This window comes from Ostrea edulis, chromosome 10 (genome assembly GCF_947568905.1).
Source record: "Ostrea edulis chromosome 10, xbOstEdul1.1, whole genome shotgun sequence".
Lineage (NCBI taxonomy): Eukaryota > Metazoa > Mollusca > Bivalvia > Ostreida > Ostreidae > Ostrea > Ostrea edulis.
This window is the reverse complement of record NC_079173.1, coordinates 15563411-15590886: the sequence shown is the minus strand read 5'-3', so window position 1 is coordinate 15590886 and position 27476 is coordinate 15563411. Positions and strand designations below refer to the sequence as shown.

Sequence of the window (27476 nt, the reverse complement as noted above, 5' to 3'; positions counted from 1 at the left end):
TTCAAGGTGGATTTCCTCACTTGCTGCCATATGTAAATCTGTTTCCCGCGTTCTTCATAAAACTTAGATTATAAACGGACGGCGCACTGCCATCAAAGCCCAGCTGAAGAAAGGAGAGATTCTTGTTGCCCATGGCGTCACTGGCCCGCACCCACAGGGTTACTGAGTCCCCCTCACTGATAGATCGTCTTAGTATAGAGGAAGTTGTAGTATTTAAATTCTGATTCGTCCAAGACACTCCAGAATTTATGTCGATGTTTCGCTGACCCGTTTCATCCAAAAATGTTTCAAACCTGTGGTATATACATTAATGATATCAACATGCTTGCAAAAACACATAGGATCCTGTGTATTTTTATAGAAAACGTAACGAATAAATGCCAGTGAAAATCATACTATAGCCTCTTAATATTTTCTTAACTAATTTCATATCTAAGGATTCATGTATCATGCATTTAAATCATTTTCTGCCTAATCCTAATATGATATACGTAATAAATATTGTTTAAATCAAACTGTGCTTATCAAAAGAAATCATTGCATGCAAAATTTAGCGCGTTGGATAGCTTTCGCTTCTCTGACACAGGCGCGGGTTCGAATCCCGCTCGCGCCGGTAAGTGAGAAAGTTTCCCAGTTTACTTTTGGAAGGTCGGTGGTCTCTTCCCAGGTACATTGTATCTGGGTTCTCTCTTCCACCAATAAAAACTGGGCGCCACCAAATAATTGAAAAATTGTTGTGTGTGGCGGAAAACACCAATCAATCAATCAATCTCTGACACAGCAGCGTGCCTATTGTAAATAATCACGATTACATCTTACCTTATAATACCCAACGCATTCGGGATGGAGTCCTGCGGCCGACTATTTTTGGTTGTTTCTTTATACTTTGTGTTGATAGTTTTAGGAAATACGCCTGGAGCAACATTCTCATCCTCCAATTGTGGACGATATTCCTCGATTGTGTTAAGAAACCCTCCCTCATGCTGCTGGCGGTTAATGAAATGACTCTTCCACGAGAACTCCAATGCTATATCACTTTGAGAAGGGCTTGACAAAATTACCCATTTGAAGCTTGCATTCGGTGATCCTGAAAGAGCTTTTATGTCATTTTCTCCGGTCTGTAATTCGATTGACGAATTTGGGTCATACACCACATAACGTGCCACGTATTCTGAGTTATTTGCTCTATCAGACGCTTCAAGAATCATGGCGTAGACCCCCGGGTTAGTTGCTCTGAAAACTGCCTCTTTCTCCTGATTAGAATGTTCAAACTTCTGACTGAATATCGGGTCTAAGAAAGGATTACAGTCGTTTCCAAATTGTGGATTTACACAATCTGCTTTGTTTCTTTTTACATATCGCTGAGTACCGCTTTTATCTTGAAGTTCAAATACTTCATAATTGTAAGCCGCCATGCCAGAAAGTGTGTCATTCCACCCAGACCATCGGGCCCTAATCACGGGATTCTACAAAGAATGGAGCATAATGACATTTAGTAAGCTTTTATAGTCTAGTATATTAACAGAGTGTGAAATATGGCGTTTGATGTGTGATTCATATAAATCTTTTATTTGGTAATATTGGCAATCCCCAACGGACAAAGCAAAACTCGGTTCAATCGAAATCTATCCGCTTTGTCTGTTGTTTGCAAACTTTAAATATTTTTCACATGTTTTTAGAACGAATGAAATAATTTCAACCAATTCTGATGTAGAGTACTTACGTGGACCCAAATTTATTCCCAAAAAAGGGGTAACGTCCCTCCATAAGGGACATACTTAAGAAAAGGTAAAAATGATGTGGTGTCCTACAATATTTTCTTCTAAAGAACTGCCGACATAGATAGTATATAAAATCATGTATAATAACCGGTCGTTGTAGCTCAGTGGTAGAGCGTTCACTTCGTAACCGGGAGGTCGTGAGTTCACGCCCCACCCGTGCTATGGTAACATCAAACAGGTAGTTAATGTCCCATTCGTCAAACACTCGGTATTCACGGGTCAACACAGAGGTCCAGCGAAGACCCCTTACTGCTACGGCCCTGAGCGCTAAGCATAGGTTTAAATTAGTGTCACTTCACCTACGGTTTGTGACTTTTCAATGTGAGTGTAAAACCTGTAACGTGTCGTAAAACAATATATAGTGATTGATTGATGTTTCCCGCCACACTCAACAATTTTTCAGTTATCTGGTGGCGCCCAGTTTTTATTGGTGCCTGGGAAGAGACCACCGACCTTCCAAAAGTAAACTGGGAAACTTTCTCACTTACCGGCGCGAGCGGGATTCGAACCCGCGTCGACAGAGGTGAGAGGCCGTGTGATTTTGAGCGCGATGCTCTAATCATTCGGCCACGGAGGTCCCTAATATATAGTGAAAATTCAACTTTGTTCAAAGGATGAGCTCCGGGGTCAAAACTGGATATGGTATAATTTACAGTTATCCATATATATAATATGACACTTTTGTATATCTATAGTTTTGGAGAAGATTAGCAAAGCCTATCATTATATGTGTATAAGAATTGAAACCCGCATTGTGGATCTTGAGAAGGTAATCTATACAATTAATTTCATGTTAACATGGTTGTGACAGAGCCATACAGATGCAGAGACATTCTATTGGAATATTTGAAAAATCATAGGGACCTAATTTATCAAATTTATCACTACAAAGGTTTAGAAATAATGTAAACTTCTCTAAAGAGCTAGTACACTTAGTTAGATTAATATACAGTCAGTATTATGAAGTGCACACAAGGGGGTTCATTTAAAAAACAGAAATATATAGTGCTTTCTTTATAAGTTATCTGCCCAAAATACAGTATAATTTGTCCAAACCGGCCTCTGAGTACTCCGGCGCTCTGTCAATTCCGGCCACAAAATATAGTCCCTAACATTTCTTTAACAAATCCTTTATTGATAATTCCCTGTACTCCGGATACTGCGTATTCTGTATATCGGCCGGCTTACACAGTCCCAACTGCTATCAATTAACATTAATTATCCTGTGTAAACCGGCCCCTCAATGATACACCACTCTATTTGTTGCGGTCAATTGTATTCGGTGTACACAAGATCCCAACTGCTCGTAATTAGCTCTAATTATCGCATGTAAACCAGCCACTCCACGATGACCAACCTGTCGGTATTCGGTCGATCACACGCGGTGTACACAAAGGGTGTCTCAAGGGAAGCCTCAGGTAAGTAAAAGAGTGCAACTGGCGATGAGTCGCGATCAGTTTAAATTAAAACCTTATTTTTAGGGGTGCACTTTTCAATTATGACAGCACCACGCACAATTTAATGGCGCCCTCCCCCTAACGATAGAGACGAGAACTGACATTAAAAGACAAAGTTCAATTAATCGATGAATTCGATACATTCTTGGAATGAAACAAAATCGGCAACAATCCCGTTATGTTTTCCAAAAGCAGGGTTTCCCCTCGTGGACTTCTCGGAGCTCTACGGCGAGTCAGACAGTGATGATATGCAGTTAGTTAGCACAACTCGCCATGTCCGGTCGATCACTCGGCATTGCATTAGTTTCTGTTTCACAAATTGAGACAGTTGAAAGCGATACATTTACAATGAAAGTTGGGAAAGACAAATTTTAAACGAACACTACACAAACTTGATGAACGTACATAATGTAGCACTCGATAACGGCGATGATGTAGACGAAATCGACAATTTACCAACAGAAAATTGAGCGAATAATTTCCAGATTTTAAACTGTTTAATGAAAATTGATTTTTTTTCAAATGAGCACGACAATAAAATACTGACATTTATATTTTTACATTTTGAATTCTTTTGTGATATAGTACAACGTTAACAATCATTACACACGTATGCATAGATTGTGAATACAAGGGAAGCAACTCTCATTCTTGTCAACATTCTGCACTCCGGACTCTGTGCAAACCGGCCAATTTCTTTGGAACCACACATAGCCGGTTTAGACAGATTATACTGTATACGATTACATTGGGTATACAAGTATCCCGTTGAGTGATTGTTTCACGTCCCGTTGAGAATTTTTCACTCATAAAAACGTCACCAGCTGTAGGTGGAGCATCACTGTAGCAGTAATAGTTCTCTAACCTGCCAACTTCTGCCGCGACACGGGACCTCCGTTTTTAAGATCATATCCGAAAGACCCGTGATTCTTACTTCGAAATGCCGAGCTTTTGGCGAAGGAGCAATAACTACATATGTTAACGTCCTAGGTTTGACACGGCCATGGCACGAACGGGGCTCGAACTCACGACCTACCAGGTACGAAGCGAACGCTCTACCACTGAGTGTATCCTTTTGAGGTGTGATCGTAAAATGTAATGTGTCCATGACATGACCCCAAAAGACTTGATGGGACCAAACAAGGGGTTGCAATTTACAATTCCTTTTTAATAGTTCTAATTGTCAAGAACCATATAGATACATGTATGTTTTCAAATTATTATTCGAACATTCATATATATAGTGCAGGTTCAAAAATATTTGTGTCGCAGAGCCATGGAGAGACACAAAGAGAGGTCAAGTTTTACAAAATTACGTGTAGAGAAACTCATTGAAAATAACATTCTAAAGATTAAACCACATCGACACAATGGGCCAAATTGATATACCCCTATCCTCGAGCAGAGACTCAAATGACAAACAAATGACATGATATGTTACAGATACAATTTGTTAACTGGGTTCTGCAATGATGAAATATGTATGTCATTATCCTATATGGATGAATGGACAGGTTTGAGCGTGAACAAGATTGTTTTGTCTGTCGGGCATAAAAATCAAAAAGAATTATTTAACGAGACTTCTATTTGAATTTTTCATCCTTTTTAGCTTCCCGATGTGATCTAGAGATTTTTAAATTTCCCTAATGGACTGACGACCGTAAAGACATAATATGTACATGTCTATGCATATTGTATTTATTGAAATGATTCTTTAAAGGTATGTAGCCATTCGTAGTACGTTTGCTTACAACTGATTAGCATAGGACGACACGTGTTGTGTAACATAGGACGACACGTGTTGTGTAACATAGGACGACACGTGTTGTGTAACATAGGACAACAACATAGGACGACACGTGTTGTGTAACATAGGACGACACGTGTTGTGTAGCATAGGACGACACGTGTTGTGTAACATAGGACGACACGTGTTGTGTAGCATAGGACGACATGTGTTGTGTAACATAGGACGACTCCTGGTGTGTCTCTAACAATATAAGTTTGTGATGAGAATGGAGCGACACCTGGTGTGTGTATAACAATATAAGCTTGTAATGAGCATGGAGCGACACCTGGTGTGTGTATAACAATATACGCCGGTGATGAGAATGGAGTGACACGTGTTGTGTGTCTAACAATATAAGCCAGCTGCATTTTCTCAACGCTTACGGCCTTTGAGCAGGGAGGGATCTTTATCATGCCACACCTTCTGTGACACGGGGCCTTGGTTTTTACGGTCTCATTCGAAAGACCGCCCATTTAGTTGTCTCTTATGACAAGCAAGGTGTATTCAGGACCTATTCTAACCTAGATATTCACGGTATTCTACTTGTAAATTGTAGAAGAAATCGATATCATGTAATGTAACGGGTAATCCCCTCTCAGGTCGGATAGGGCATTATTGTATACATTGTCTTACTTTTGTGAACGATTCCTCCACATTGAATGCTGTTTCCGGAGTCGGAACAGGTTTGTCGAGGTCGATTTTATACGTAACCGAGGATCTAGAGGAACCCTGTTGTCTGAAAGGTAATCGAATCCTTCCGGAAAGAACCTCATATCCTCCGTTTAGAACCTCAAACGTCAGAGTGAATCTGTACAAAATTAGGAATATAAAAACACAGCTAGAGTCTTATGAAAGCACAAAGAATACACTATAAAAAGATAAAGTCTAAATTTAAATGAATGCCAATGTTTAATACCACTGTGAATCGTGATGGTAGTACGAAATGTTTTTAGACTTGTAAGACATATACAGGAGTCAGATCACGTGGAGTTGACAGGCGCGGATCATCAGATCACACGAGACGCGAAGCGTCGAGTTTGTTCTGATGATCCGCGCCTGCCTGTGTGACGTGATCAAACTCTTGGGATCAAGTTACTGAAGTAATGATAAATCTATTATATACCCCGTTATGCATTTTAAATCTACATTTATAAGATAATAAATGGAATCCAAATTATCAAAAACACAAGCATACAGTGAAATTATATTTTGTGTACGCAATTTTGTTTGTGACGCGGTCAATATTTCCACAAAAAACGTTGCGTTGATGCATCGTGAAGTCATCAGTTTCAGAGGATACTGATACGGAATCAGAAAACCTGTGGCATGTCAAACGTTGCAATATTTGATCTTTTCCATTTGTATTGTATAATTTTCCATTTGTATTCTATATTTTCCATTTGCATTGTATAATTTTTCATTTGCATTGTATAATTTCCATTTGTATTGTATAGTTTTCCATTTGTATTCTATATTTCCATATGTATTGTATAATTTTCCATTTGTATTCTATATTTTCCATTTGCATTGTATAATTTTTCATTTGTATTGTATCCAGGGAATGTTTATTTTGATTTGTTACGAAGGATTTCATTAGTTAACGTCACTGATGTACCACATCTGTAGACGTGCTTAGCACACAGGGCCGTACCAATGATTGTTCTTTATCGTGGCAACGCCTGTGCAGCGAAGGTCATTACGGAAAGACCCATGATGCCGAGTGTTTGGCAAAGGAGCAATCACTGTCTTTGTTTATGTCTTAGGTTTGATGCGGCAATGACAGTAACGGTTCTCGAACTCGCGCCTCTTGCCCACAAATCAAGCGATATATTACTGAGCTACCGCGATCAGGTCCATGCAGGGCTAGTTATTTTTGAAAATACGTCGCTAGCTCTAATAATGGCGAATCCCCCCCCCCCCCCCCCCCCCCCCCCCCCCCGATCGTTTTGTTATAAATAGAACTGTCCAGGAAAGCATGCACATTTTTATTTAGTCAGAATTCAGTAGATTCGGGGGACTTAATCCGGCCCTTGGGTCCCCACCAATTGTTAACATCGAGTTTGGCTTGTTACAACTATTCAATGGATTAATCTTAAGTTATCATTTATCGAATTTGGTACAATGTAATGCGCGAGATGTTGAAGAGGTTAAGTTCAGGAGCCAAGTTTCGCAGGAATGTACCGTATTTGCTAAGTGCAATGGCGTACACCCCCACCCCCCAATTAATTGATCGCTTTTATGTGTCTAATGTGATCAGCATATTCAAACTAGTCTCCCATTTAACCACTGACTGATCTAGATAATTCTGAACGAAAGGATGCAGTAAACTGTTGGATGTCTGGGGACTGTCTTAAGATCCCTAGTGAGTCCAGTGCAAAGCCTTGGCGGAGGGGGGTGGGGGCTTACAGGGGGAGGGCGAAGTCAGTGGCGGATTTAAGAGGGGCGCACCCCCCCCCCCCTATTTTTTTTTTAATTTAAGGTAAATCTTGGTATCTTGTTTAGAAAAATATATTAAAAGATAAAAGAAGCAATAATTTCTTCCATTCCCGGAGAAATAAATGACAAAATCTTTTGATTTCTTGAATTACTTAATGAGAGAACTTAATTTTTCCAGAAACCCTTAAAATTTGCGTCATTTTACTAATTTTATTTTATTAAAAATGACACATTTCAAGCCCTATAAAATCTGTAAAATCCAGCTTTCGGGGGTTTCGCCCCCTGGACCCACTGGGGGCCGCCTAAAGGCGCCCCCCAGACCCCCTGCCTCATAAAGACTTTAGTGGCGTCCCCGTAACCGCAATTCCTGGATCTGCCCCTGGAAGTCCCCTGGAACAAGTGCGTTTTGACAAAATAAAACGTACATGCATGCTTTTTTCGACATCTATATATAAAATATCATTTGTGCAGGAAAGGGGGGGGGGGTTCTCCCGGTGCAAGATTCCACATTGCTAGCTACATGTCATCTTCACAAGTCAAGGCCTTGGTTCGTAACCGTGAGGTCGCATGTTCGAGTTCTACTCGTGTCATGGCTGCATCAAACCAGTTAATACTTTCCCATACGCATTGCTATCTAAAAATGTGACCTTAAAAGCAGACACCCTGTGTTGCGACAGGCGTTGACACGTTAAAAAAAAAAAAACCCACTGATACGCCACTGTGCGCGTACATGTAGCATAGTAAGTCTATTTGTGGTACGTCACGGCTAAATATAAGTGGGACCTAAACTAATGAAATCCTTCGTAACAAATCAAAATAAACAATCCCTCGGATGCTATACAAATGAAAGATTTTGCAATGCAAATGGAAATTATACAATGCAAACGGAAAAAAAAATATATAATACAAATGGAAAATATGGAATACAAATGGAAAATTATACAATACAAATGGAAAATATAGAATACAAATAAAAAACTATACAATACAAATGGAAATTATACAATGCAAATGAAAAATTATACAATGCAAATGGAAAATATAGAATACAAATGGAAAATTATACAATACAAATGGAAAAGATCAAATATTGCAACGTTTGACATGCCATAGAAAACCACAGTGTGGTGATCCGGAAAACCGGATCACACTCTGTGACATCCACAGTATCAATAAACGAAAAATTGATTGGTATATAATAAAACAAAATATAACTGAATATAAAATGCAGTTCACGCCAAAATTCCATTAGCTACCGTTAGGAAGACAGCTTCTTCCGGAAAACGACGACAGAAAGGACTATTTTCCCATGATAACTGACACTCTTATAATTACAGAGATACTTCAATGAAGGATATAATACATGTACTTTTGTGGTTCTTGAGATCACAATTATAATAACATCCATAATTATTTTGTATTATATAGTAAAATTTAAGGAGGAATGCTACACCAGAGAAATTTGATATGGATGAAAAGTGAAGGCTATGTGCAACAATATTTTGAAATTGAAAATTTTCTAATTAACTTTATTTAGTCAAAAATGTAGTTGTAGGAGAATGCAATCTGCAAAAAAAAAAAAAAAAAAAAAAAATTAAACCCCTGCGGGACTCGAACCCTCGATCTGCAGTTCAGCAGTCCACGTGATTGTTTCTCTTTTATTGATAATCTTCATATAATATCTACATATACTTAAAGATGATGATAATTTAACGACTGTTACCCTACTAAGCTACTCAGCTAGGCTATGGTATTTGAAATGAATAAACAAATATTGCTGATATTTAGATTTTTATCCATGTTTTAAAAGGAAGTCAGTCAGTATAACGATGTAGACTACCTCCTTAAAATTCAATTCAGACACAATATCCATTATTCTATTTCTTGCCGATTTAATATTCTTATGATATGATATACAGATGTGTTAAGTGACTACCAATGCTTACACATCACCACTGTCAATGGCCAGCGAGTTGTCAAATTCCACTTGGCATTCTTGTAACGTATTCCTGGGATTGCTGTCTGCAACCTCTGTACAAGTACTAGTTTTACCACCCTCTTTTTGAAGCACGCCGTCTGTAAAGCAAGAAATCATAACCATTTTACAAAAGAACTTCCGACTAAACAAAATAAAAGTTACCTCGCCAACATAAGTACTTTGGGGGGGGGGTGGGGGGGGGTGGGGGTGGGGGGGGGGGGGGTATTTAAACAATAAAATACTTTCTTTGTTGTTCTTCACTGGGTGATAAAGGTAGCAAGCATTGCAGAAAGAAATCATAACCAGTGGGTTTTACAATGCTTGCTACCTTCATCAACCGATAAAGAACAAAGGAAGACATTTTATTATCATTCAAACAAAATGACAGTTCGTTTCACTGCGAGTACGGGAGTTTTATCCTATGGTTACTAGGGGGGGGGGGTCGTGAGTTCGAGCCTCTCTTAGATTTAAAGGACAGCAACTTGTTTTCCTTATTTACACACTACTAGTATTTCGTAACATGCTGTAGAGTGCCCACGTGTTGCTGTTTACGACGGAATGCTGTGGGAACATTCTCGTAAACAGCCATGTGCATTCAATCCAATTGCTCAATGAAGAGAACTGTCTTGCTGTTGTTGGAATGACGATATTGTTTTTATTTATATTTTTATACATTTTTAAAAATATAAACTAGATTTAAGTACTAAAATATATCGTTGATCCATTTGTTACTTTCAATGGTACAGCCAATGCATACTTTGACCTTGGCGACGCTCCATATTTGGTATTTATTGTACACAAGGATAGCTGGTACTTAACCTACGGATCGAACTAGTTTGCAACAAACATGCATTCATTGTCTTTGATGAAAGCAATGTCAATTTCAAAAGAAATATGACAGAAATGATTCAGTGAATGTAAATATACTTACATATTAGCAAAAAATAAAATTCCGAACAAACGAGTATTTTATACAGATCATTACATTTTGTATTCAACTTGGTTTTGATTATAATTATTTGCATGTTTCAGATGTCTCTCAACATTCGACCGGTTGCAGTAGCTCAGTGGTAGAACTTTCGTTACACGAAGGTCGTGAGATCGAGCACGATAGCTGTTATGGCCGCGTCAAACCTAAGACGTAAACATACGTAGTAATTGCTTCTTCGCCAAACCCTCGTCATTTTGAAGTGAGAATAACTGGTTTTTCGGATATGACCTTAAAACAAAAGTCCCGTGTCGCGGCAGGCGTTGGCACGTTAAACAACTCGTAATGTCACAGCACAGCGCGCTAAGCATAGGTCTAAATGGCTGGTACTTTTACACCTGGTGCCATCTCAATATGCAGGCGCGTAGCCAGACAGAAAATGAAGTGTACGCAAAGTAAGGCAAGGGGTCTGGGGTTTTATTGATTACAATCACCAATTTTTTTGAGTATACAACGGGTATTTTGGCTGTCAATTTTCGAAACAAACGAATTCAAATAATAGAATAGACATGATGATTGGGGTTAATCATAAATCGGAAATACATAGCGCAAAGTTACACTTAAGGCAATGACATAAAAATGTAAAAAATAATTTCTCTCTTTTTTTTTTTTTTTTAGCAAATGTGTACGCAGTTGCGTACTTGCGTATAGGCAGCTACGCGCCTGATATGGATGAAAAAAATTCACGACTGGATGTAAAACAACCAACCAACCAACCTAACAATTCATACCCTTATGTGTTCAGTTTATAAAACAGGTTTGATCATTTTTAAAATTACTAGCACGTTTCCTAAAGCAGATGTTCGACTACAGCTCTTCCGAGAAGCTATGTTGCAGACCCAGCTAATTTAAGTTTCATTAATTAAATCTTATGAATTATATGTGTCACAATGTATATTGGTATTGGAAAAAAGACTATTTTGCTATACTTTTCAGCTTTTCCAGCTGCCATTCCATTGTCGCTCTAGCTATCCCTAGCTTCGACTCCGTCACATAGCTTGGTCTGGCAGATAACTGCGCCTCGAGACTGAATGCCCCGGATAGTGTAGCACGGATTTTGTTAAAGCGGTTAAAGTTGGCCCAAATGGAGGCACTGGCGGCACTTCCGGTTCCATTCGTGGTGGCATCTGTCGTGTAGTTGTAAATATCCATACGTTTGACTGGATGGTGATACGCAAGAACAGCTGAAGCTAGAGTAATCTGCGGGGATCTGAGGACTAAAAGATAATCCAAGCGTACATTCTTCAGTTTTACCATATCATACTTTCACACAAAATATTAGTTAAAAATTTCTTCACATTATGTTGTTCAATCTAAAGTATTTGGCTTTGTTTTCAAATTTTCAAACACCCCGATTCGCTTTGCAATTTAGATGCTTGGTACTTGATATAACAACCAAGACCCTACCAGTAGATATTGGCCCAGTCCCACCAATAATGACACCTTTATAAGACTGACTAAACGTCCTAACTCAGCCCAACCAATAATGACACCTTTATAAGACTTACTAAACGTCCTAACTCAGCCCAACCAATAATGACACCTTTATAAGACTTACTAAACGTCCTAACTCAGCCCAACCAATAATGACACCTTTATAAGACTTACTCGTAGTGCAGTTTGTTAATCCAAATCCCTGAGAACATTCGCAGTTGTCGGCATTTGGACAATCTCCCGGGTAACATGGTCTAGTCACAGAGCAAGCAACCTCTAGAAAAGAAATAGTTGTCATATTTTATCTAACCAAATGAAGGTGCCCCGGATTTTCTGTATCTTCTGTCCTAAGTCTTCAACACACAAATCTTATTAAAGTTTTGGACTACTACCCCTCTTCATTCGTTGAGCTCTTTGCAAAATCTTTTGACGTAATTCAATATAGAATTGAGGATGGTATGTTTGCTTAAATTAATCGTGGGTGAAAGGGTGAAATTCATATCGGACACTGTGCTGTGAAATGCAACGTGTTAAAGCACGTGAGTACAGTAGTCAGTGCACGTACATGTAATACGTGTAACTCTTACAGTAGTAGATGACATGCATTCTAGATTTACACATCAAGGTCTGTCTCAAAAAACCATGAACGTTTGTAAAACAAAATTTCACTTATATTTCAAAGTTGAAAAATGACACATATTGAAACCAACATTTGTAAAAATGATACATAAATGTTTTGATATAATATTTCTGTAAATAACATTGAAACGAATGGGGGCGGACCTTGGGATGAGACCGCGAAAACCGAGCCCCCGTGTCACAGCAGGTGTGGCACGATAAAGATCCCTTCCTGCTCAATGACCATAAGTGCCGAGCATAGGCCTAAATATTGCAGCCCTTCAACGGCAGTGATGATGTCTCCATATGAGTAAAATAATCTCGAGAAGGACGTTAAACAGTATACAATCAAGCAAGCAATATGTTCGTAATTGAGCGCTACACTTTTTTCTCGGGGTAGCACACTCTTTGTGATTAATTATTGCCTGTTAATTAAACCAGTGTTGCCCGAGATCGGACTGAATCCTACATGTATGAACAATTGATTTCCCTTCCAGTCGTGCCATTTCTCCAGATTTATGTCAATCAATCTGTTTGGAGCTAATTGCACAGACGTTTTGCGTAAAAATTGCTCAATTTTTATTCTCCTTACCAATAGTACAAAGGTATTGAGAAAATACATTTAAATACTCATACAAATATACAATATGATGTGTTCATAAATATATAATACATGTGACGTGTACAAACTGCAGCAATATAAACAAAGCCACTGTAGAGGGGACAGAGTATGATGGATGGCTTTTAAGGATTTACTTAATTTTATTCAACTGACAATATATTGTCAGAATTAAGAATAGATTTTGTTGTTACTACATTTGATGGCGACCTTTTTTCCATTTTTTAAATACATTGGTTTCTAATTGTAACATATCGACTACATTTAAACAAATAATGGTATTCATCACCAATCTCACTGTCATTACACAAGGTACATGTCAACAGGTAGTTGATTATTAGATGTACGATATATACACAAAGTTGGAAGGATCAAGTATATCATGGTATTTTTCAAAAGGAAAATTTCCATTTATTATACGATAAAAAATTCCTTTTGATGAATTGAATGTATTGTTTACCAAACCATTTTTGTGCAAACTGATCACAAATTCGCTGCTTAATAATATGTTTCAACCATTCCAAATTATAATCTCCATTCGAATCCCATATATTACCAATTATTCATATTTTTTTTCACATAAAGCATCCGCTTCGAAAACCAAGAATCTTATATGAATTTGAATTTACAAAATGCGTACATAATGTTTGAAAATTCACTATCGCCTGCGAAAGCAAACTTGCACTTGTAATATCATTCATTAACATCTTATGCCACAGGCCATCTCTTTAAACGTTATCAAAAGCTTTCTCAAAATTAACGAAAGTACAAAAAAGTTTCTTTTTTCTATTACATATAGTCAAATAAAACCCTGAGTACAACAATATGATCTATAGTAGAATAGTCTTTTTCAAAACCAGCTTGATTTCCATAAATAAATGTCACCTCATTGAAATAATTTGACAACCAAGTGTTTAATATAGAAGTAAACAGTTTACCCAGGCAGCTGACAATAGTAATAGGCCTGTAATTTTTTTTTTTTTTTTTTTTGGATCTCCCGACGATCCTTTATTATAGATAGGAATTATATTGCCCTGTAGCCAGACATCAGGTAAAATACCTCTATCAAAAATAATGTTAAACAAGAGGTCCAGGGGCCACATCGCTCAACTGAGTCACCTTGAATCATATTTTAAGACATTCCCTATATATTCGCATTTAAAACTTTGAACCCTATTGGGGCCCAAACCTACCCCCGGAAGTGCCATGATTTTTACAAAATTGAATCTGTACTATATCAGGAAGCTTTCACTTAAATGTAAACTTTTCAAACCCTGTGGTTCTTGAAAAGATTTTTTAAAAGATATTCTCTATATATTTGTATGTAAAACTTTCAGTTTGATGCTCTATTGTGGACCACCCTTCCTCGGGGGTGGGGGTGGGGGGGGGGAGCATGATTTTAACAAACTTGAATCTGCACTATGTCCGGAAGCTTTTGTGTCAATGTAAACTTCTGTCATTCTTCAGACGGAGATTTATAAAGACTGTCCCTATATATTTGTATGTAAAACTTTGATTCCCTACTGTGACCCTACCCTACCCCTGGGGGCTATGATTTTTACTTGAATCTGCTCTATCATGTCAGGAAGCTGTAAATTTATAATTTCCTGGCCCAGTGGTTCTTAAGTAGAAGATTTTTAAAGATTTTCCCTATATATTCCCATGTAAATCTTTTATCCCCTATTGTGACCCCACCCTACACACAGGGGTCATGGTTTTCAGAAACATTAATCTAAACCATGTCAGGAGGCTTTCATGTAAATATAAAGTTTTCTGGTCCAGTGGTGCTTGAGAAGAAGATTTTTAAAGATTCTCCCGATATATTCGCATGTAAACCCCGGGGGTCATAGTGTTAACAAACTCAGATGAGCTAAAAACTGGACATAAACACTCACAAGTTTACTGACAAAATGCTTAATATACTCATTGACAATTTGATCCTCTGCACAATCCTTATTACACTTTAAATTATATCATTTCTTCCTCATATATTGGCATATCTAATACAGTGTATTTCACTTACACCATCAAAGTTAATAGTGAGGTAAATACAACAAAATGTTCATCATCGGGTTGTTCCCCTTCATTCAATTCCTTAAAAAAAGTCAAACAGAGCACCAATATCTATACCTTCTATACCTGAATTCCTATGTGTTTTACCAGAATTAATAATCTTCCAATATTCCCTGGTTTTTTTTTTTTGGGTGGGGGGGTCTCCCTATTTTACAACGTTCTTCCCAGTCATGTTTCTTAATGCCAGTATTCATAATTTGTTTTGTATTTCCCCCTTAACAAGCTTATCCTTCTGCTCATCTTCTGTTTTAAACTTAATAATATTATGTTTCCTATCAGCTGATTTAAATACAATTTTCTTGCTTACTTACACTAGTTATCAAACCAAGGTGCACACCTATGTAGAATAGCCCCGTAATATAATTTTGTGATACCTGTCTTCAATATTTATACGATGCATTAAAACATTCTACAGCATCGTTATCATTGATAACAGATTCACAATCTAAATCTCACCTAGATTATTCAATGTTATTGTCAGCTCACAGTAACGTAGATTCGTGATTTCACTTTAGATTAAATTTTCCCCACTCGACAAATGCATATACATAAACGGAAGCAGGTTTTTTTAAGTCTTGATTTCAAGGGCCTGGGCCTTTCTAATTGGCAAAAATAGCGACATTTGCTTGAAAGTGGGGAAAATGTTCCATGGATAGTAGTAGGGAACAAATCAAACCAGTGCATTCAGGAATAATTGGACTCCTTCTGACTTGCATTTTGGTCAAAATTTACCACATTTAAATAAACAGAGGCCATAAAATTTAGATTTATTTAACGATTTTGAAGCAAAAATATTAATCTGTGAGCCTGTGAAGATTTATAAACATTGTGGATACCCTGCTTTTATTTGTTTTCATTGTTTGGGAAGTTTAAAGCAAAAATTGGGGGGAAATACCTGCTTTTTAGCATTGGGAATGGAGCCTTATTTGGGTCCCTACAGACCCTTAGAAAATCCGTGGGAGTGTCCATCTCGCATATTCTTAAAAAAAAATATGAATTAGTAATTGAACATTACTGTTGTCGCATTGAGGTCCGCTGTAGCCGGACTCGCATACACAGGTATTGGGCGCCTCGCACCTGCCGACATTGTTGCAGCCTGATCTGTCCGTTCTTCCAAAACAAACAGCTAAAACATTCAAGATAAGAAAAGAAATTATTCCAACTTACATGCCAATTTCATAAGGAAGCTGGATTTTGGAATTGTTATTCGGTTACAACGTTATTCAGATTGACGCGAATAGCTATATAATTTCTATGGAGCGCCAAATTAACATAAACTCAAATAATGGAAGATAACTTAAATTATTTGAAGATATCTTCAATTATATGAAGATATCATCAATTCATTTGATGCGCGCAACAATTCAATTAAAGATATCTTCAATGATTAATGATATCTTCAATTCTGAATCATTGCGCGCATTAATTGAATTGATGATAGCATTAATTCTTCGGCTGAATTGATGCGCGCTTTAATTGAATTAATGATATATTCAAATGAATTAATGATATCAACAAGTGAATTGATGCGCGCTACAATTCAATTGATAAGAGCAATGATTGAATTGATGCGCGCATTAATTCATTTTATGAGAGCAATAATAAATTTCATGCGCGCTTTAATTCAATTATCGCTCTCTTCAATTGATTTAATGATATCTTTAATTCATTTGAAGAAAGCAATAATTCTTTTAGAGAGAACAACTATATAACGAAAGATATGATCAATTCAACGTATCCACAATTGAATTAATGATCTCTTTATGAATTGTTCTTCTCTTTAAAAAGAATTGATGTGCGCATTAATTCCTTATACAAAAGCATTGTGAATAATTAAAGATATCTTCAATGAATTAAAGAGATCATCAAATTATTTATATCGAGCTCTAAATTAATTATTGCAAGCAATATTTCTACTAAATTGATGCTCTCATCAACTTAATTGAAGAGAGCAATAACTGAATTATAATATGCGCATCAAATCTCTTATTACTCTCATTAATCCAACTGATGTGCGCATCAGTTAGATTGATGATAGCAATAATTGAATTAATGATATCTTCAAATAATTGAAGATATCTTCAATTATTTGAGTTTATGTTAATTTGGTGCTCCATACATCTGAGAAGGTAATTAGAGAGAGAGAGAACAGAGAGAGAGAGAGAGAGCTAGGATTTTTCGACTTACGGACACATCTATTGTTGACATTTTTGTAACCTGGACAACAATAACGCACCGTTCTGTAGTCACACTTCGTGACGTACCGATAATAACAGCAGCTACAAAGTAAACACAAAGTGATGACGTAAAGTGATGACGTAACTCCTACACAATCTACAAACAGTTTGTCATGATGACGAAAACCACCATTGTACAATGTATGACCTACATGTATAAACTGTACGACAACAGAAATTCTCATTTTCCTATGTCATATTATATACAAGAACAACCAATCAGTCTCATTTTGTACGTGTGTACCATAGGAATGCAAAAGCAGCCAGTCATCTGCATTGTTCCTCATAATGTGCCAACAACATTCTCGTTACAACATGTGCACAAGCACCAAATCTATGGGCCGGGAAAATTCTTTCTTTGGGAAGTGTAAGAAATATGTTCTGGAAAGATGTTTCAAAGACTTGCTTTGTTTTAAACGCGCGAGAAAGTTACTCACGAAGGCCTGTAAAATTTAAAATATTAGCCTTTTGGCTTGTTTCTCAATCTATTTCAGGTATAAGACATTGCTTCTACATGTAAACATTATTATCAAATTATTTACGAATAAATATTGTTTGAATTAAATCTTAGAGAACTTTTATCAAATCCGGAGATGAACGAACTAAGTGAAGAGAATCGTTAATTATATGAAGTAACTATATATTGGTAGCTCACACTCAATAATGCAGCTAGTTAAATACCTTAATTCGCAATACCAAAGTCAACAGCAAACTATACACAGTTTACGCTTGTCCGATCGATCGATATACTCTGCCTCGACTATTAAATCCGTGACGCTGCACGCGAAAATTTCTGATCGTGTCAGTTTCCGTACAGTCACGTGGTAAAAATTCTTATATTTGAATAAAAAAAAAAAAACCTCGAGATTAATCAATATACTTTGCCTCGACTAAATGCAATTTCTTTTCCGTGACACTGCACGTGAAAATTTCTGATCTTGGCAGTTTTCGTAAAGCCACGTGGTGAAAATTCCTATATTTGAATTAAAAGACCTCTAGATGGAATGCTGCACAAGTTAATTCCCCCTGAATACAGGGGCGCACAACACGTTGCGGTTCACAATTCATAGCATCAGTATAAGGATTTTGTGCAAGTATGGAAATGAACCGGGATTCAAATCGACTGGCTACCTAACATGGCTACGTCAACGTACGAAATCAGGAAAAGCTGCGAGTTTTCGGGTCGTATTTTGAAGGACTTTAATGAATATTTAAAGGTATGCTTGGACACAAGTATAGTAGGAAAATATCTTAGGAAATTTTTTATATTAAATTTATGAGACAACAACACAAGAATACAACTATATCAAGCCTCAACCTTAACAGCTTTTTGTGCGTCGTAAATCGAAGGTTTTTATAAGGGATGGATCTGTAGCTCTCGGATCTGTCCCAATATTTTCTCAGAGAGTTACAGTTCTGCAGCCAAAAAATATAATATATAAAGCCTTGTCCCCCCCCCCCCCCTCCCCAAGAAATAGATAAATAAAAGAGTCATTCTGATATTAAAACACTTCCGCGGTAACAGACACCTGTCCCGCAGAAACGCACGCGACTTCTCCAAACTTATATCATAGAATGACCCATGCTTGTGCCGACCCATAATAAACAGTCAATCAAACGCTGTCCTCTAAATGGACGTGCCAATGAGCAACAATCCACTAGAATTTTAATTCGTTCCAAAGAAACACACAGAAATTGCAATATGAAATATTTGATTTAAAATTAGAAACAAAATCATGAAACAATTTAATCTGAATGCTCACTTTAACAAAAAGCATTACATGTATGTACTATCATTTATGTAAGAGTACTTCAGAGTTTAAATAAAAAATATGAATGTATGAACATCAAACTTACAAGTGCAAGAACATGTATATCGAGGAAGTTCACGCTGTCTCTGAACTTATCCCCGGGGGCCATGATTTGAACAAACTTGAATCTACATTATGTCAGGAAGCTTTCATGTAAATCTCAGCTTTTCTGGCTTAGTGGTTCTTGAGAAGAAGATTTTTAAAGTCTTTCCCTATATATTTGTATGTAAAACTTTGACCCCCCCTTGTGGCCCCATCCTACCACCGGAGGCCATGATTTGAACAAACTTGAATCTGCAATATGTCAGGAAGCTTTCAGGTAAATTTCAGCTCTTCTGACCCAGTGGTTCTTGAGAAGAAGATTTTTAAATGACCCCACCCTATTTTTGCATTTTTGTGATTATCTCCCCTTTGAAAGGGACATGGCCCTTCATTTGAACAAACTTGAAAGCCCTTCACCCAAGGATGCTTTTGGCCATGTTTGGTTGAAATTGGTCCAGTGGTTCTGGAGAAGAAGTCGAAAATGTGAAAAGTTTAACAGACAGACGGACAGACAGACGACGGACAAAAAGCGATAAGAAAAGCTCACTTGAACCTTCGGTTCAGGTGAGCTAAAAAGTCATGTTAAAATTATGGTAAAGAAACCATAAAGATTTAACCACCTATAATACTAATAATATGCAAGTCTAAAAAAATATGTTTTTAAATTTTTTAAAAAGTGTTCAAATTCTGACAACGGCAGAGAGTTCCAGAGTGTAGCTGCTGCCACATCAAAGCGCCTGTTTCCGTATGTGGAGGTTCGACACATATTGTTAATTGTTAAAATCTTAACAATCATCTACTGTCCAATACGTCGGTTTCGAGATACATCCGAGTTATTTCCCTCTGAAGAACTCTCGTAGTGAGGCGGGAAACAATTTGTTGACATACGGGAGTGGGACAAATATTCATCACTGCATAAATGAATTTCTCATACGCAATTTCATCACCCGAATTTGACTGATACACAAAATAAGTAAATAAAAAATATTCAGGGAGTAATTCAATACATGGACGTCTTACTATATCACGTTATTTCGTTGCTTGTATCATATCCAGGAAATTACTTGCAATTATGACATCGTTTTTATGTTTCCACCTTAGTAAATTATTTCTATCTCTCCTACATCTACATATTTAAAGAGAAGCCCGCTATTAACACACTTGATAGCGAGCGAAGCTCGCGTCGCGAAGCGACGCGACGAGCTCGCTCCAATGATTACACATATGAGTCACGTGATTTGCTCTTTATCAGTTGAAAAAAGATGAGTATCACCCATAATGCCTCTGCAAAAATGTCGCCGTCACTGCGGTATACTTCATTGACAATCCCGTAATTAAATTAATTAGATTGTTTAGAAAGTACCATAAACGTTTTGAAATTCCAGACAAGATTTCTCATAGCTTCAAACGTTTTGTGTTTGCTTGGTTTGAAAGAAGAAGAAAATTGCTGCTAATATGACGTCACGATGTAACTGTTTACATCCACCGCATGAAATTCCCCGCGTTAAATAAAGAGGCGGATAAAATGTCTATAAGTCGTTGCAAGATGTTTTAAATGGGCTTCGCTCGTCTTAACGGTCACACCGTACAACATATTAGTCCTCCTCACTGACTATAGGTCTACTCTCTCTGTCCCACTTTGGCATTCAAAGTTCCACTAAATGCACCTCCTACACAGAAGAGCTCTTATCTCGAAACTGGCGTATTGGATTGCAGCATGTGTACTTAAAAAGAACTATATACGTTAACTGGATTTCCGTTTACATTTTCAACACGGATATTCTAAAAGAGCTTTGTAATTTTCCTAATGAGATTATTTAATGCAAAGTAGAATTCATTACGAATTGATTATTAACTTTAATACCAAAGTTAATTAATCAATTGCTCTCAATTACAACTCTTTTTATTATGGGATAGAGAAATCTGTTCCTTGAAATCGGGTTTTAAATGGATTGTAAAATATTTATTGAAATAAATAAATAAGCATTTAATTTGTCAAATGACTATATTATTGAGTTAAAAAAATGGTTAATCTTCATTTTTGGGAAATTTATTTCATAACCTTAAGGTACAAGGTACCTGTAAAAAGGAATTTGTGTTTCACGGGAGGGGGTGTTTTAAAAATATTTTCCTTTTTCTATTGGTTTCTATAATGAAAGACGCGATTTTAACCCAAATTATAGAGTTATCTCTCCTTGTTTTGTCAAAAAAATTAACTTTTATGTAAACTCATATAAATATCTATAATATCATAAAAAATCATTAAAAAATTATAACTTTTAATTTACCACAAGGTGGGCGAGACAATTAGAAATAATTTCTCATCTTTTCTAAAAACAACCATATAGATACATGTACTTGTAGATCGGCCGATACTGCGGCTGATAATGATATATATAATAGTATCTATTCAGGTAATGTTAAGGCAAGACTAGAGAAAAATCAGCATGTTCGTGGACACTTATTTTTCGTAGCTGAAAAGTTGATGTCCACTACTGTGGTTACGTTTTGATTTACAACACGCTCATACCATGAAAACAACAAAAACTCAAACACGGCGAAAAAACTATTACGGTGCATCCTCCTGTGAGGGTCTAATATCATTATACTATAGAGCTAAGATATATTTGTTGTATGGTAAATTCTTTTGCTTTTCTTATCATTTGACATACATAGTAGCCTACTCTCGGTAGCCTAGTGTTTAAGGCGATCTCTTTATAACCGGTCTGGTCGCGGTAGCCTCGTGTTTGAGGCGATCTCTTTATAACCGGTCTGGTGGCGGTAGCCTCGTATTTAAAGCCATCCCTTTATAACCGATCTGGTCGCGGTAGCCTCGTATTCAAGGCGATCTCTTTATAACGATCTGGTCACGGTAGCTTAGTGTTTGAGGCGATCTCTTTATAACCGATCTGGTCACGGTAGCCTCGTATTTAAAGCGATCCCTTTATAACCGATCTGGGCACGGTAGCCTCGTATTTAAGGCGATCTCTTTATAACGATCTGGTCGCGGTAGCTTAGTGTTTGAGGCGATCTCTTTATAACCGGTCTGGTCGCAACAACCTTGTGTTTAAGGTGATCTCTTTATAACCGGTCTGGTCGCGGTAGCCTCGTGTTTAAGGCGATCTCTTTATAACCGATCTGGTCGCGGTAGCTTAGTGTTTGAGGCGATCTCTTTATAACCGGTCTGGTCGCGACAACCTTGTGTTTAAGGTGATCTCTTTATAACCGGTCTGGTCGCGACAGCCTCGTGTTTAACACTCTCCTTATAACCGGTCTGGTTGTGGCAGCCTCGTATTCAATGCGCCCTTTATAACCGATCGGTCCCGAGTTTGAGGTTGGATCCTGCTGCCGCACTAAACCTTCGGCAAGCGTCCAGCATTATCAGCGAAAGTCACAGGCTTTTTTATAGGACATTAAAAATCGGAGGTCCATTGTCACGGTAGACTTTGGCACGATTGATAGATTGAATTCAATGCTGTCTTGGCTATATTGTAGCCATTTCACGGCGGCGTAATCCTCACTGCTATGACCTTGAGTGTCATGCAATGGTCATATATGTATTAATTCACCTACAGCTGATGATGTCTCTCTATGAGTGAAAATGTTTGGAGTCGATGTAAAACAGCAAACAAATACGTGAAAGAAAGTTGTTCAACCTACCTTAACCAGGTTCTGTAAGCACAAACTCTTACCACGCGGTAATATGTCTCCCTTCTTTCACACACACTAAAATACAACATGAAATAAAGAATTACTAGTAACTTAATATCTGTACATCTCTGGACAGGCGCGCAGAATCAGGGAGGCTTTCCCCCTTTCCCTTTGAAATTTTTTTTTTACCTGCAACGTTAGTTATTTTCACAGGAAAAGTGAAATATATGGGGGATTGCATGTCCCTCTTTCCCAACTGATCAAAATTTGTCCATTGTCTGTCGGCGTCGTAAACTTCATATTTTCAACTTTTTCTCAAGAACCACTGGGCTAATTTAAACCAAACTTGCCACAAAGCATCCTTGAGTGAAGTGCTTTCACTTTTGTTTAAAGGGAGATACATTTTTTTTTTGGTAGATGTAATCACAAAAATGCAAAAATAGGGTGGGGTCATTTAGAATCTTCTCAAGAACAACTGGGCATGAGTAGCTGGAATTTACATGAAAGCTTCCTGAAATAGTGTAAATTCAAGTTTGTAAACACCAAGGCCCCAAGGGGTAGGGTGGGTGGGGCCACAATAAGGATCAATGTTTTACATGCAAATATATAGGCAAAATCTTTAAAAATCTTCTCAAGAACCACTGGGCCAGGATAGTAGAAATTTACGTGAAAGCGTCCTGACAAGTTTCTTAACATTAAGTTCAAGTGTAAACGCAGCTCTACAAGTGGAAATATGTGATTATTGACTTGTTAACATAATGTGTGTATTTTCTGGTTTCCGTGTAGGTCCCAAAATATTCCTTTGAAACTGTTTTTCAGACCTATGTGTGTCCCGGAACTGTGTGCGTCCCGGACCTGTGTGTGTCCCGGAACTGTGTATATCTCGGAATAGTGTGTGTGTGTTCCGGAGCTGTGTCTCGGAACTGTGTGTCCAGTAACTTTGTGCCTGTATCAAGACCAGGCATCGATAAATACTGTATAACCAGGGGCGGATCCCGGAATTGCGGTTACGGGGGCGCCACTTTATGAGGCAGTGGGTCCAGGGCGAAGCCCTGGTGGGGGTCCAGGGGGCGAAGTCCTCGGAAGCTCCTGGATTTCACAGATTTTATGGGGCTTGAAATATTCCTCCCATTTAGTCATTTGTACTATTTTCTATCATTTTAATAAGGTGAAATTAATAAAATGACACAAATTTGAAGGATTTTTTTTGGGGGGGGGGGAAATTAAGTTCTCCCAATAAAGTAATCAAGAAATGAAAAGATTTTGTCATTTATTTCTCCTGGAGTGGAAGAATCTATTGTTTCTTTTATCGTTTAGTACATTTTCCGAAACAAGATACCGCGATTTACCTTAAATTTGAAAATTTTAGTAGGGCACGCGCCGGCTGCGCCCCCTCTAAATCCGTCACTGATAACTTTAATGTTACGAATACAAAAGTGAATACATACAACCAATTTTGTCTTGTTTTGTCTATGGCCTCGGATCGTCCTGTAACGGAATATCGCGCACTTCGGTGAGAAACAGACGTAAATAGATTCACACGATTCAGGAACATCAGGACGTGATATCAAATCACATTCGTATTGTAATTTGAACATCATAGAAAGGAAATAAGATCAGATTTAATGTGCTGCTAGTGTCCCTTCCTTGAATTCGTGCGTTGAGGCATCTTCACAAGTCAAGGGTTATTGATTCGTTACCTCGCACTAACAGCGAGGTAACGAATCAATAACCCTTGACTTGTGAAGATGGCGTTGAGGAGGATGATTCAGAGATTTGAGGTTAGATAGCGTACATGTACATGATTTCGCTCTTAAGAACTGCATTGAGTTCCTTCCTGGATTTATTTTATCGATCCTGAATATTGCAATAAAACTATTAAAAATCTATCATAATTTTCTGTTGTTTCCAAATGTTCACCAAATAATAAAACCATCATTGAACAAACCCTGACTTATAACCCAATATCTTCCAAAAATGTAAGATAATAATAAAGATTGGTGAAGAAAGATCTGTAAATGATTATGAGGATATATTGGTGACGACTTTTGGGAAGAGAAAAAACATCAAGTCATTCTGAAATATTTACTTTTGCAATGTTTTTGCCTTCGATGTCTTTACCAATTGTAATGACAGCCATATTTTCTCATGGATACACTTCAGTTGTCGACACTGTGCCTATATACTTGTTTGTTTGTTCATCGTATGCACTGTGCACCAGGTTTTTTGTTCTTGGTTTTTCCACCTCGTTTCGCCTCAATATATTAATTGCATATTGATTTAGATATGATAATAGTGTACATGTATGATATAATGAAATATGATTTAGCTACTGCGTAAAATGTAAGAAGAGTTCTGAGATCTAGGGTTTTATCGTCGAAAAAAAACGTCGTTTTTAACTCTCATGTGGCCTCTACGATGAAAATGAAAATTCCGAAAATATTGCATATCTACAAGACACCGCGCACCAATAACTTTCCAAAAGATGAGTTGGCTACTGCATAAATTGTAAAAGGAGTTCCGAGAACTAGGGCTGATTTAGAAAAAAAACGTCGTTTTTCGACCCCAATTTGGACCCCCGTGTGAATCTACAGGACACCATCAATCATAGTTTCACTACTGTGTAAAATATAAAAGGAGTTCCGGGAACCACGTTTATTCAGAAAAACATAGTTTTTTGTTTCCATTTGGCCCCGAGGGTAAAATTTTAAATTCCATAACTTTATTGCAAATCTACACGGCACCACCTGTATATAATATGTATGCATATTCATAAAAATTAATTGTTTGCTACTTAAAATAAAAGAAAATTTTGAAGAAGAAAGTGTGACAGACTGACGGACGGACCAGGATAATAATGATATACCCGAACTTTCTTTAGAAAGTGTGGGTATAATGATCAGACATTTTCACTTAATACACTTAAGCATAAGCGCAATGTGTCTGGTTTGATATGATAATACGTGCCTATCAACGAGGCAATTTCAGAAAATGAAGTAAAATAAGTGTTTCTACAACTATCTATAAGTACTGTATAATTCATGACTACTAAAACGAAGTTTGGGACAATGTTGACTGGGCTTTGAGAATTTGAAACTGCGGAAAATAAAATCGGGATCTTATTTCCCATACCATGCCTTATCAAAGCTATCTTAAGAAGTATCTGATTAATGTTCATAATCAATGATTTTCTTCTTCTTCTTTTCAATTTTAAAGTGTTATCGTAATATACACATGTATAGTGTACCGATATGTTATGTGTATCCACAGAATCCGAAATATCAAGTGTCAAAATGATAGTGATTATCTCTTCCTAATTAATGATAAAACTAGAGGACTTACTTGGGTCCACTCAGCGCGGATAGTCTTCCCACGAAAACTACCCCCAGAAGAACGCAGAGCAACACTTCACGACACAACTCCATCGCCATCAAATGCAAGGGTCCCAGTAAGGAAGTTTTAAATATTGTTTAATAGACTGGCAGTTTCCGAAACGTAAACCCTGTGAGTAACACCTCGAGTGATAATGATAATGTGGTCGTCCAAGTGAAAAAGGTTGTACACTCACAATAAGGAAGAAAATCATCTCTCCACTCAGCCACAGACAGCTACATGTACATGCGGATCGCCGGCAAGAATGCGATGGGGGTTTTTTTTCTGAAAATTTTTTTTTTGCCATTAAAGTCTATTCGATTCTTTATTTATTTATCATAAGCCAGAAGCAGAGTACTGAACAAGAATGACTATTTGGTAACAATTATTACATAGGATAAATATGATTGTTTTTGTTTTAAAGTCTAGCCTGATTTTCAATTTGATTCTATATCATCTTATTTTAAGGAAGACAATCTGGTGTCGTTTGACAATCATTTGCCTTTTTTCTTCTGAACATTTATATACGGTGAAAATCTTATCATGGTTAGCCTGAATGTACTTCGTTTAATATGCTAGTAACAAAACCTGTTGATAGTTTGCTAACATTATCATGAAAGGGACATTTTGAAATAAAATGATATTTATTCTCAACGTTTTTGAGAAAACAATTGCAAGGTTTACGAATCCTTTAAGATCTTACAATATTACTATGTTGACCTACTTCAATATTTGACATATTAGATATTCTGAATTTTGTTTATCGTTTCCTTGTACACGTATAAATCACTTTAGTTAAGTACTTTAAAATTTGTAAGCCACATTCATTCATAACATACGAGGGCTGTTCAATATGTAATGTGTATTGTACCACAGCGCGATAACGCTTTGCACGATTCGTGGACGATGAAACCCTTAAATAGCACTATTCAATACCTTTCCAACGGTATAAACACGAGCCTTGAGCTCCACATAATTTTAAATCTATAGTCATTTCAATAGAGCCAGTCGTTGACCACTGTTGTAACAAGAGACCCATGGGCCACATCGCTCACCTGAGTCACCTTAACTAATATTTAAAGATCTTTCCTATATATTCGCATGTAAAACACTGATTACTATTGTGACCCCAACCTATTCCCGGAGGCCATGATTTTCTCAAAATTGAATCTGGGCTAGGTCAGAAAGCT

At 37.3% G+C, this 27476-nt stretch overlaps 1 protein-coding gene across 1 annotated transcript in view; it reads right to left on the bottom strand.

The window, feature by feature from the left end:
* The window catches only part of LOC125665155 (uncharacterized), a 51535-nt gene extending 25090 nt beyond the window's left edge, over window positions 1-26445 (bottom strand). Inside the window, exons 1-10 of the mRNA XM_048897755.2 lie at window positions 26257-26445; window positions 22924-22989; window positions 17361-17452; window positions 16189-16299; window positions 12038-12139; window positions 11359-11646; window positions 9410-9539; window positions 5661-5835; window positions 820-1466; window positions 21-293 (exon numbers count right to left, since the gene is read on the bottom strand). Of these exons, the coding sequence (XP_048753712.2) occupies window positions 21-293; window positions 820-1466; window positions 5661-5835; window positions 9410-9539; window positions 11359-11646; window positions 12038-12139; window positions 16189-16299; window positions 17361-17452; window positions 22924-22989; window positions 26257-26345 (1973 nt within the window). The 5' untranslated portion in view covers window positions 26346-26445. The remainder of the gene's footprint in view (window positions 1-20; window positions 294-819; window positions 1467-5660; window positions 5836-9409; window positions 9540-11358; window positions 11647-12037; window positions 12140-16188; window positions 16300-17360; window positions 17453-22923; window positions 22990-26256) is intronic.
* Between the last annotated feature and the right edge of the window lie 1031 nt (window positions 26446-27476).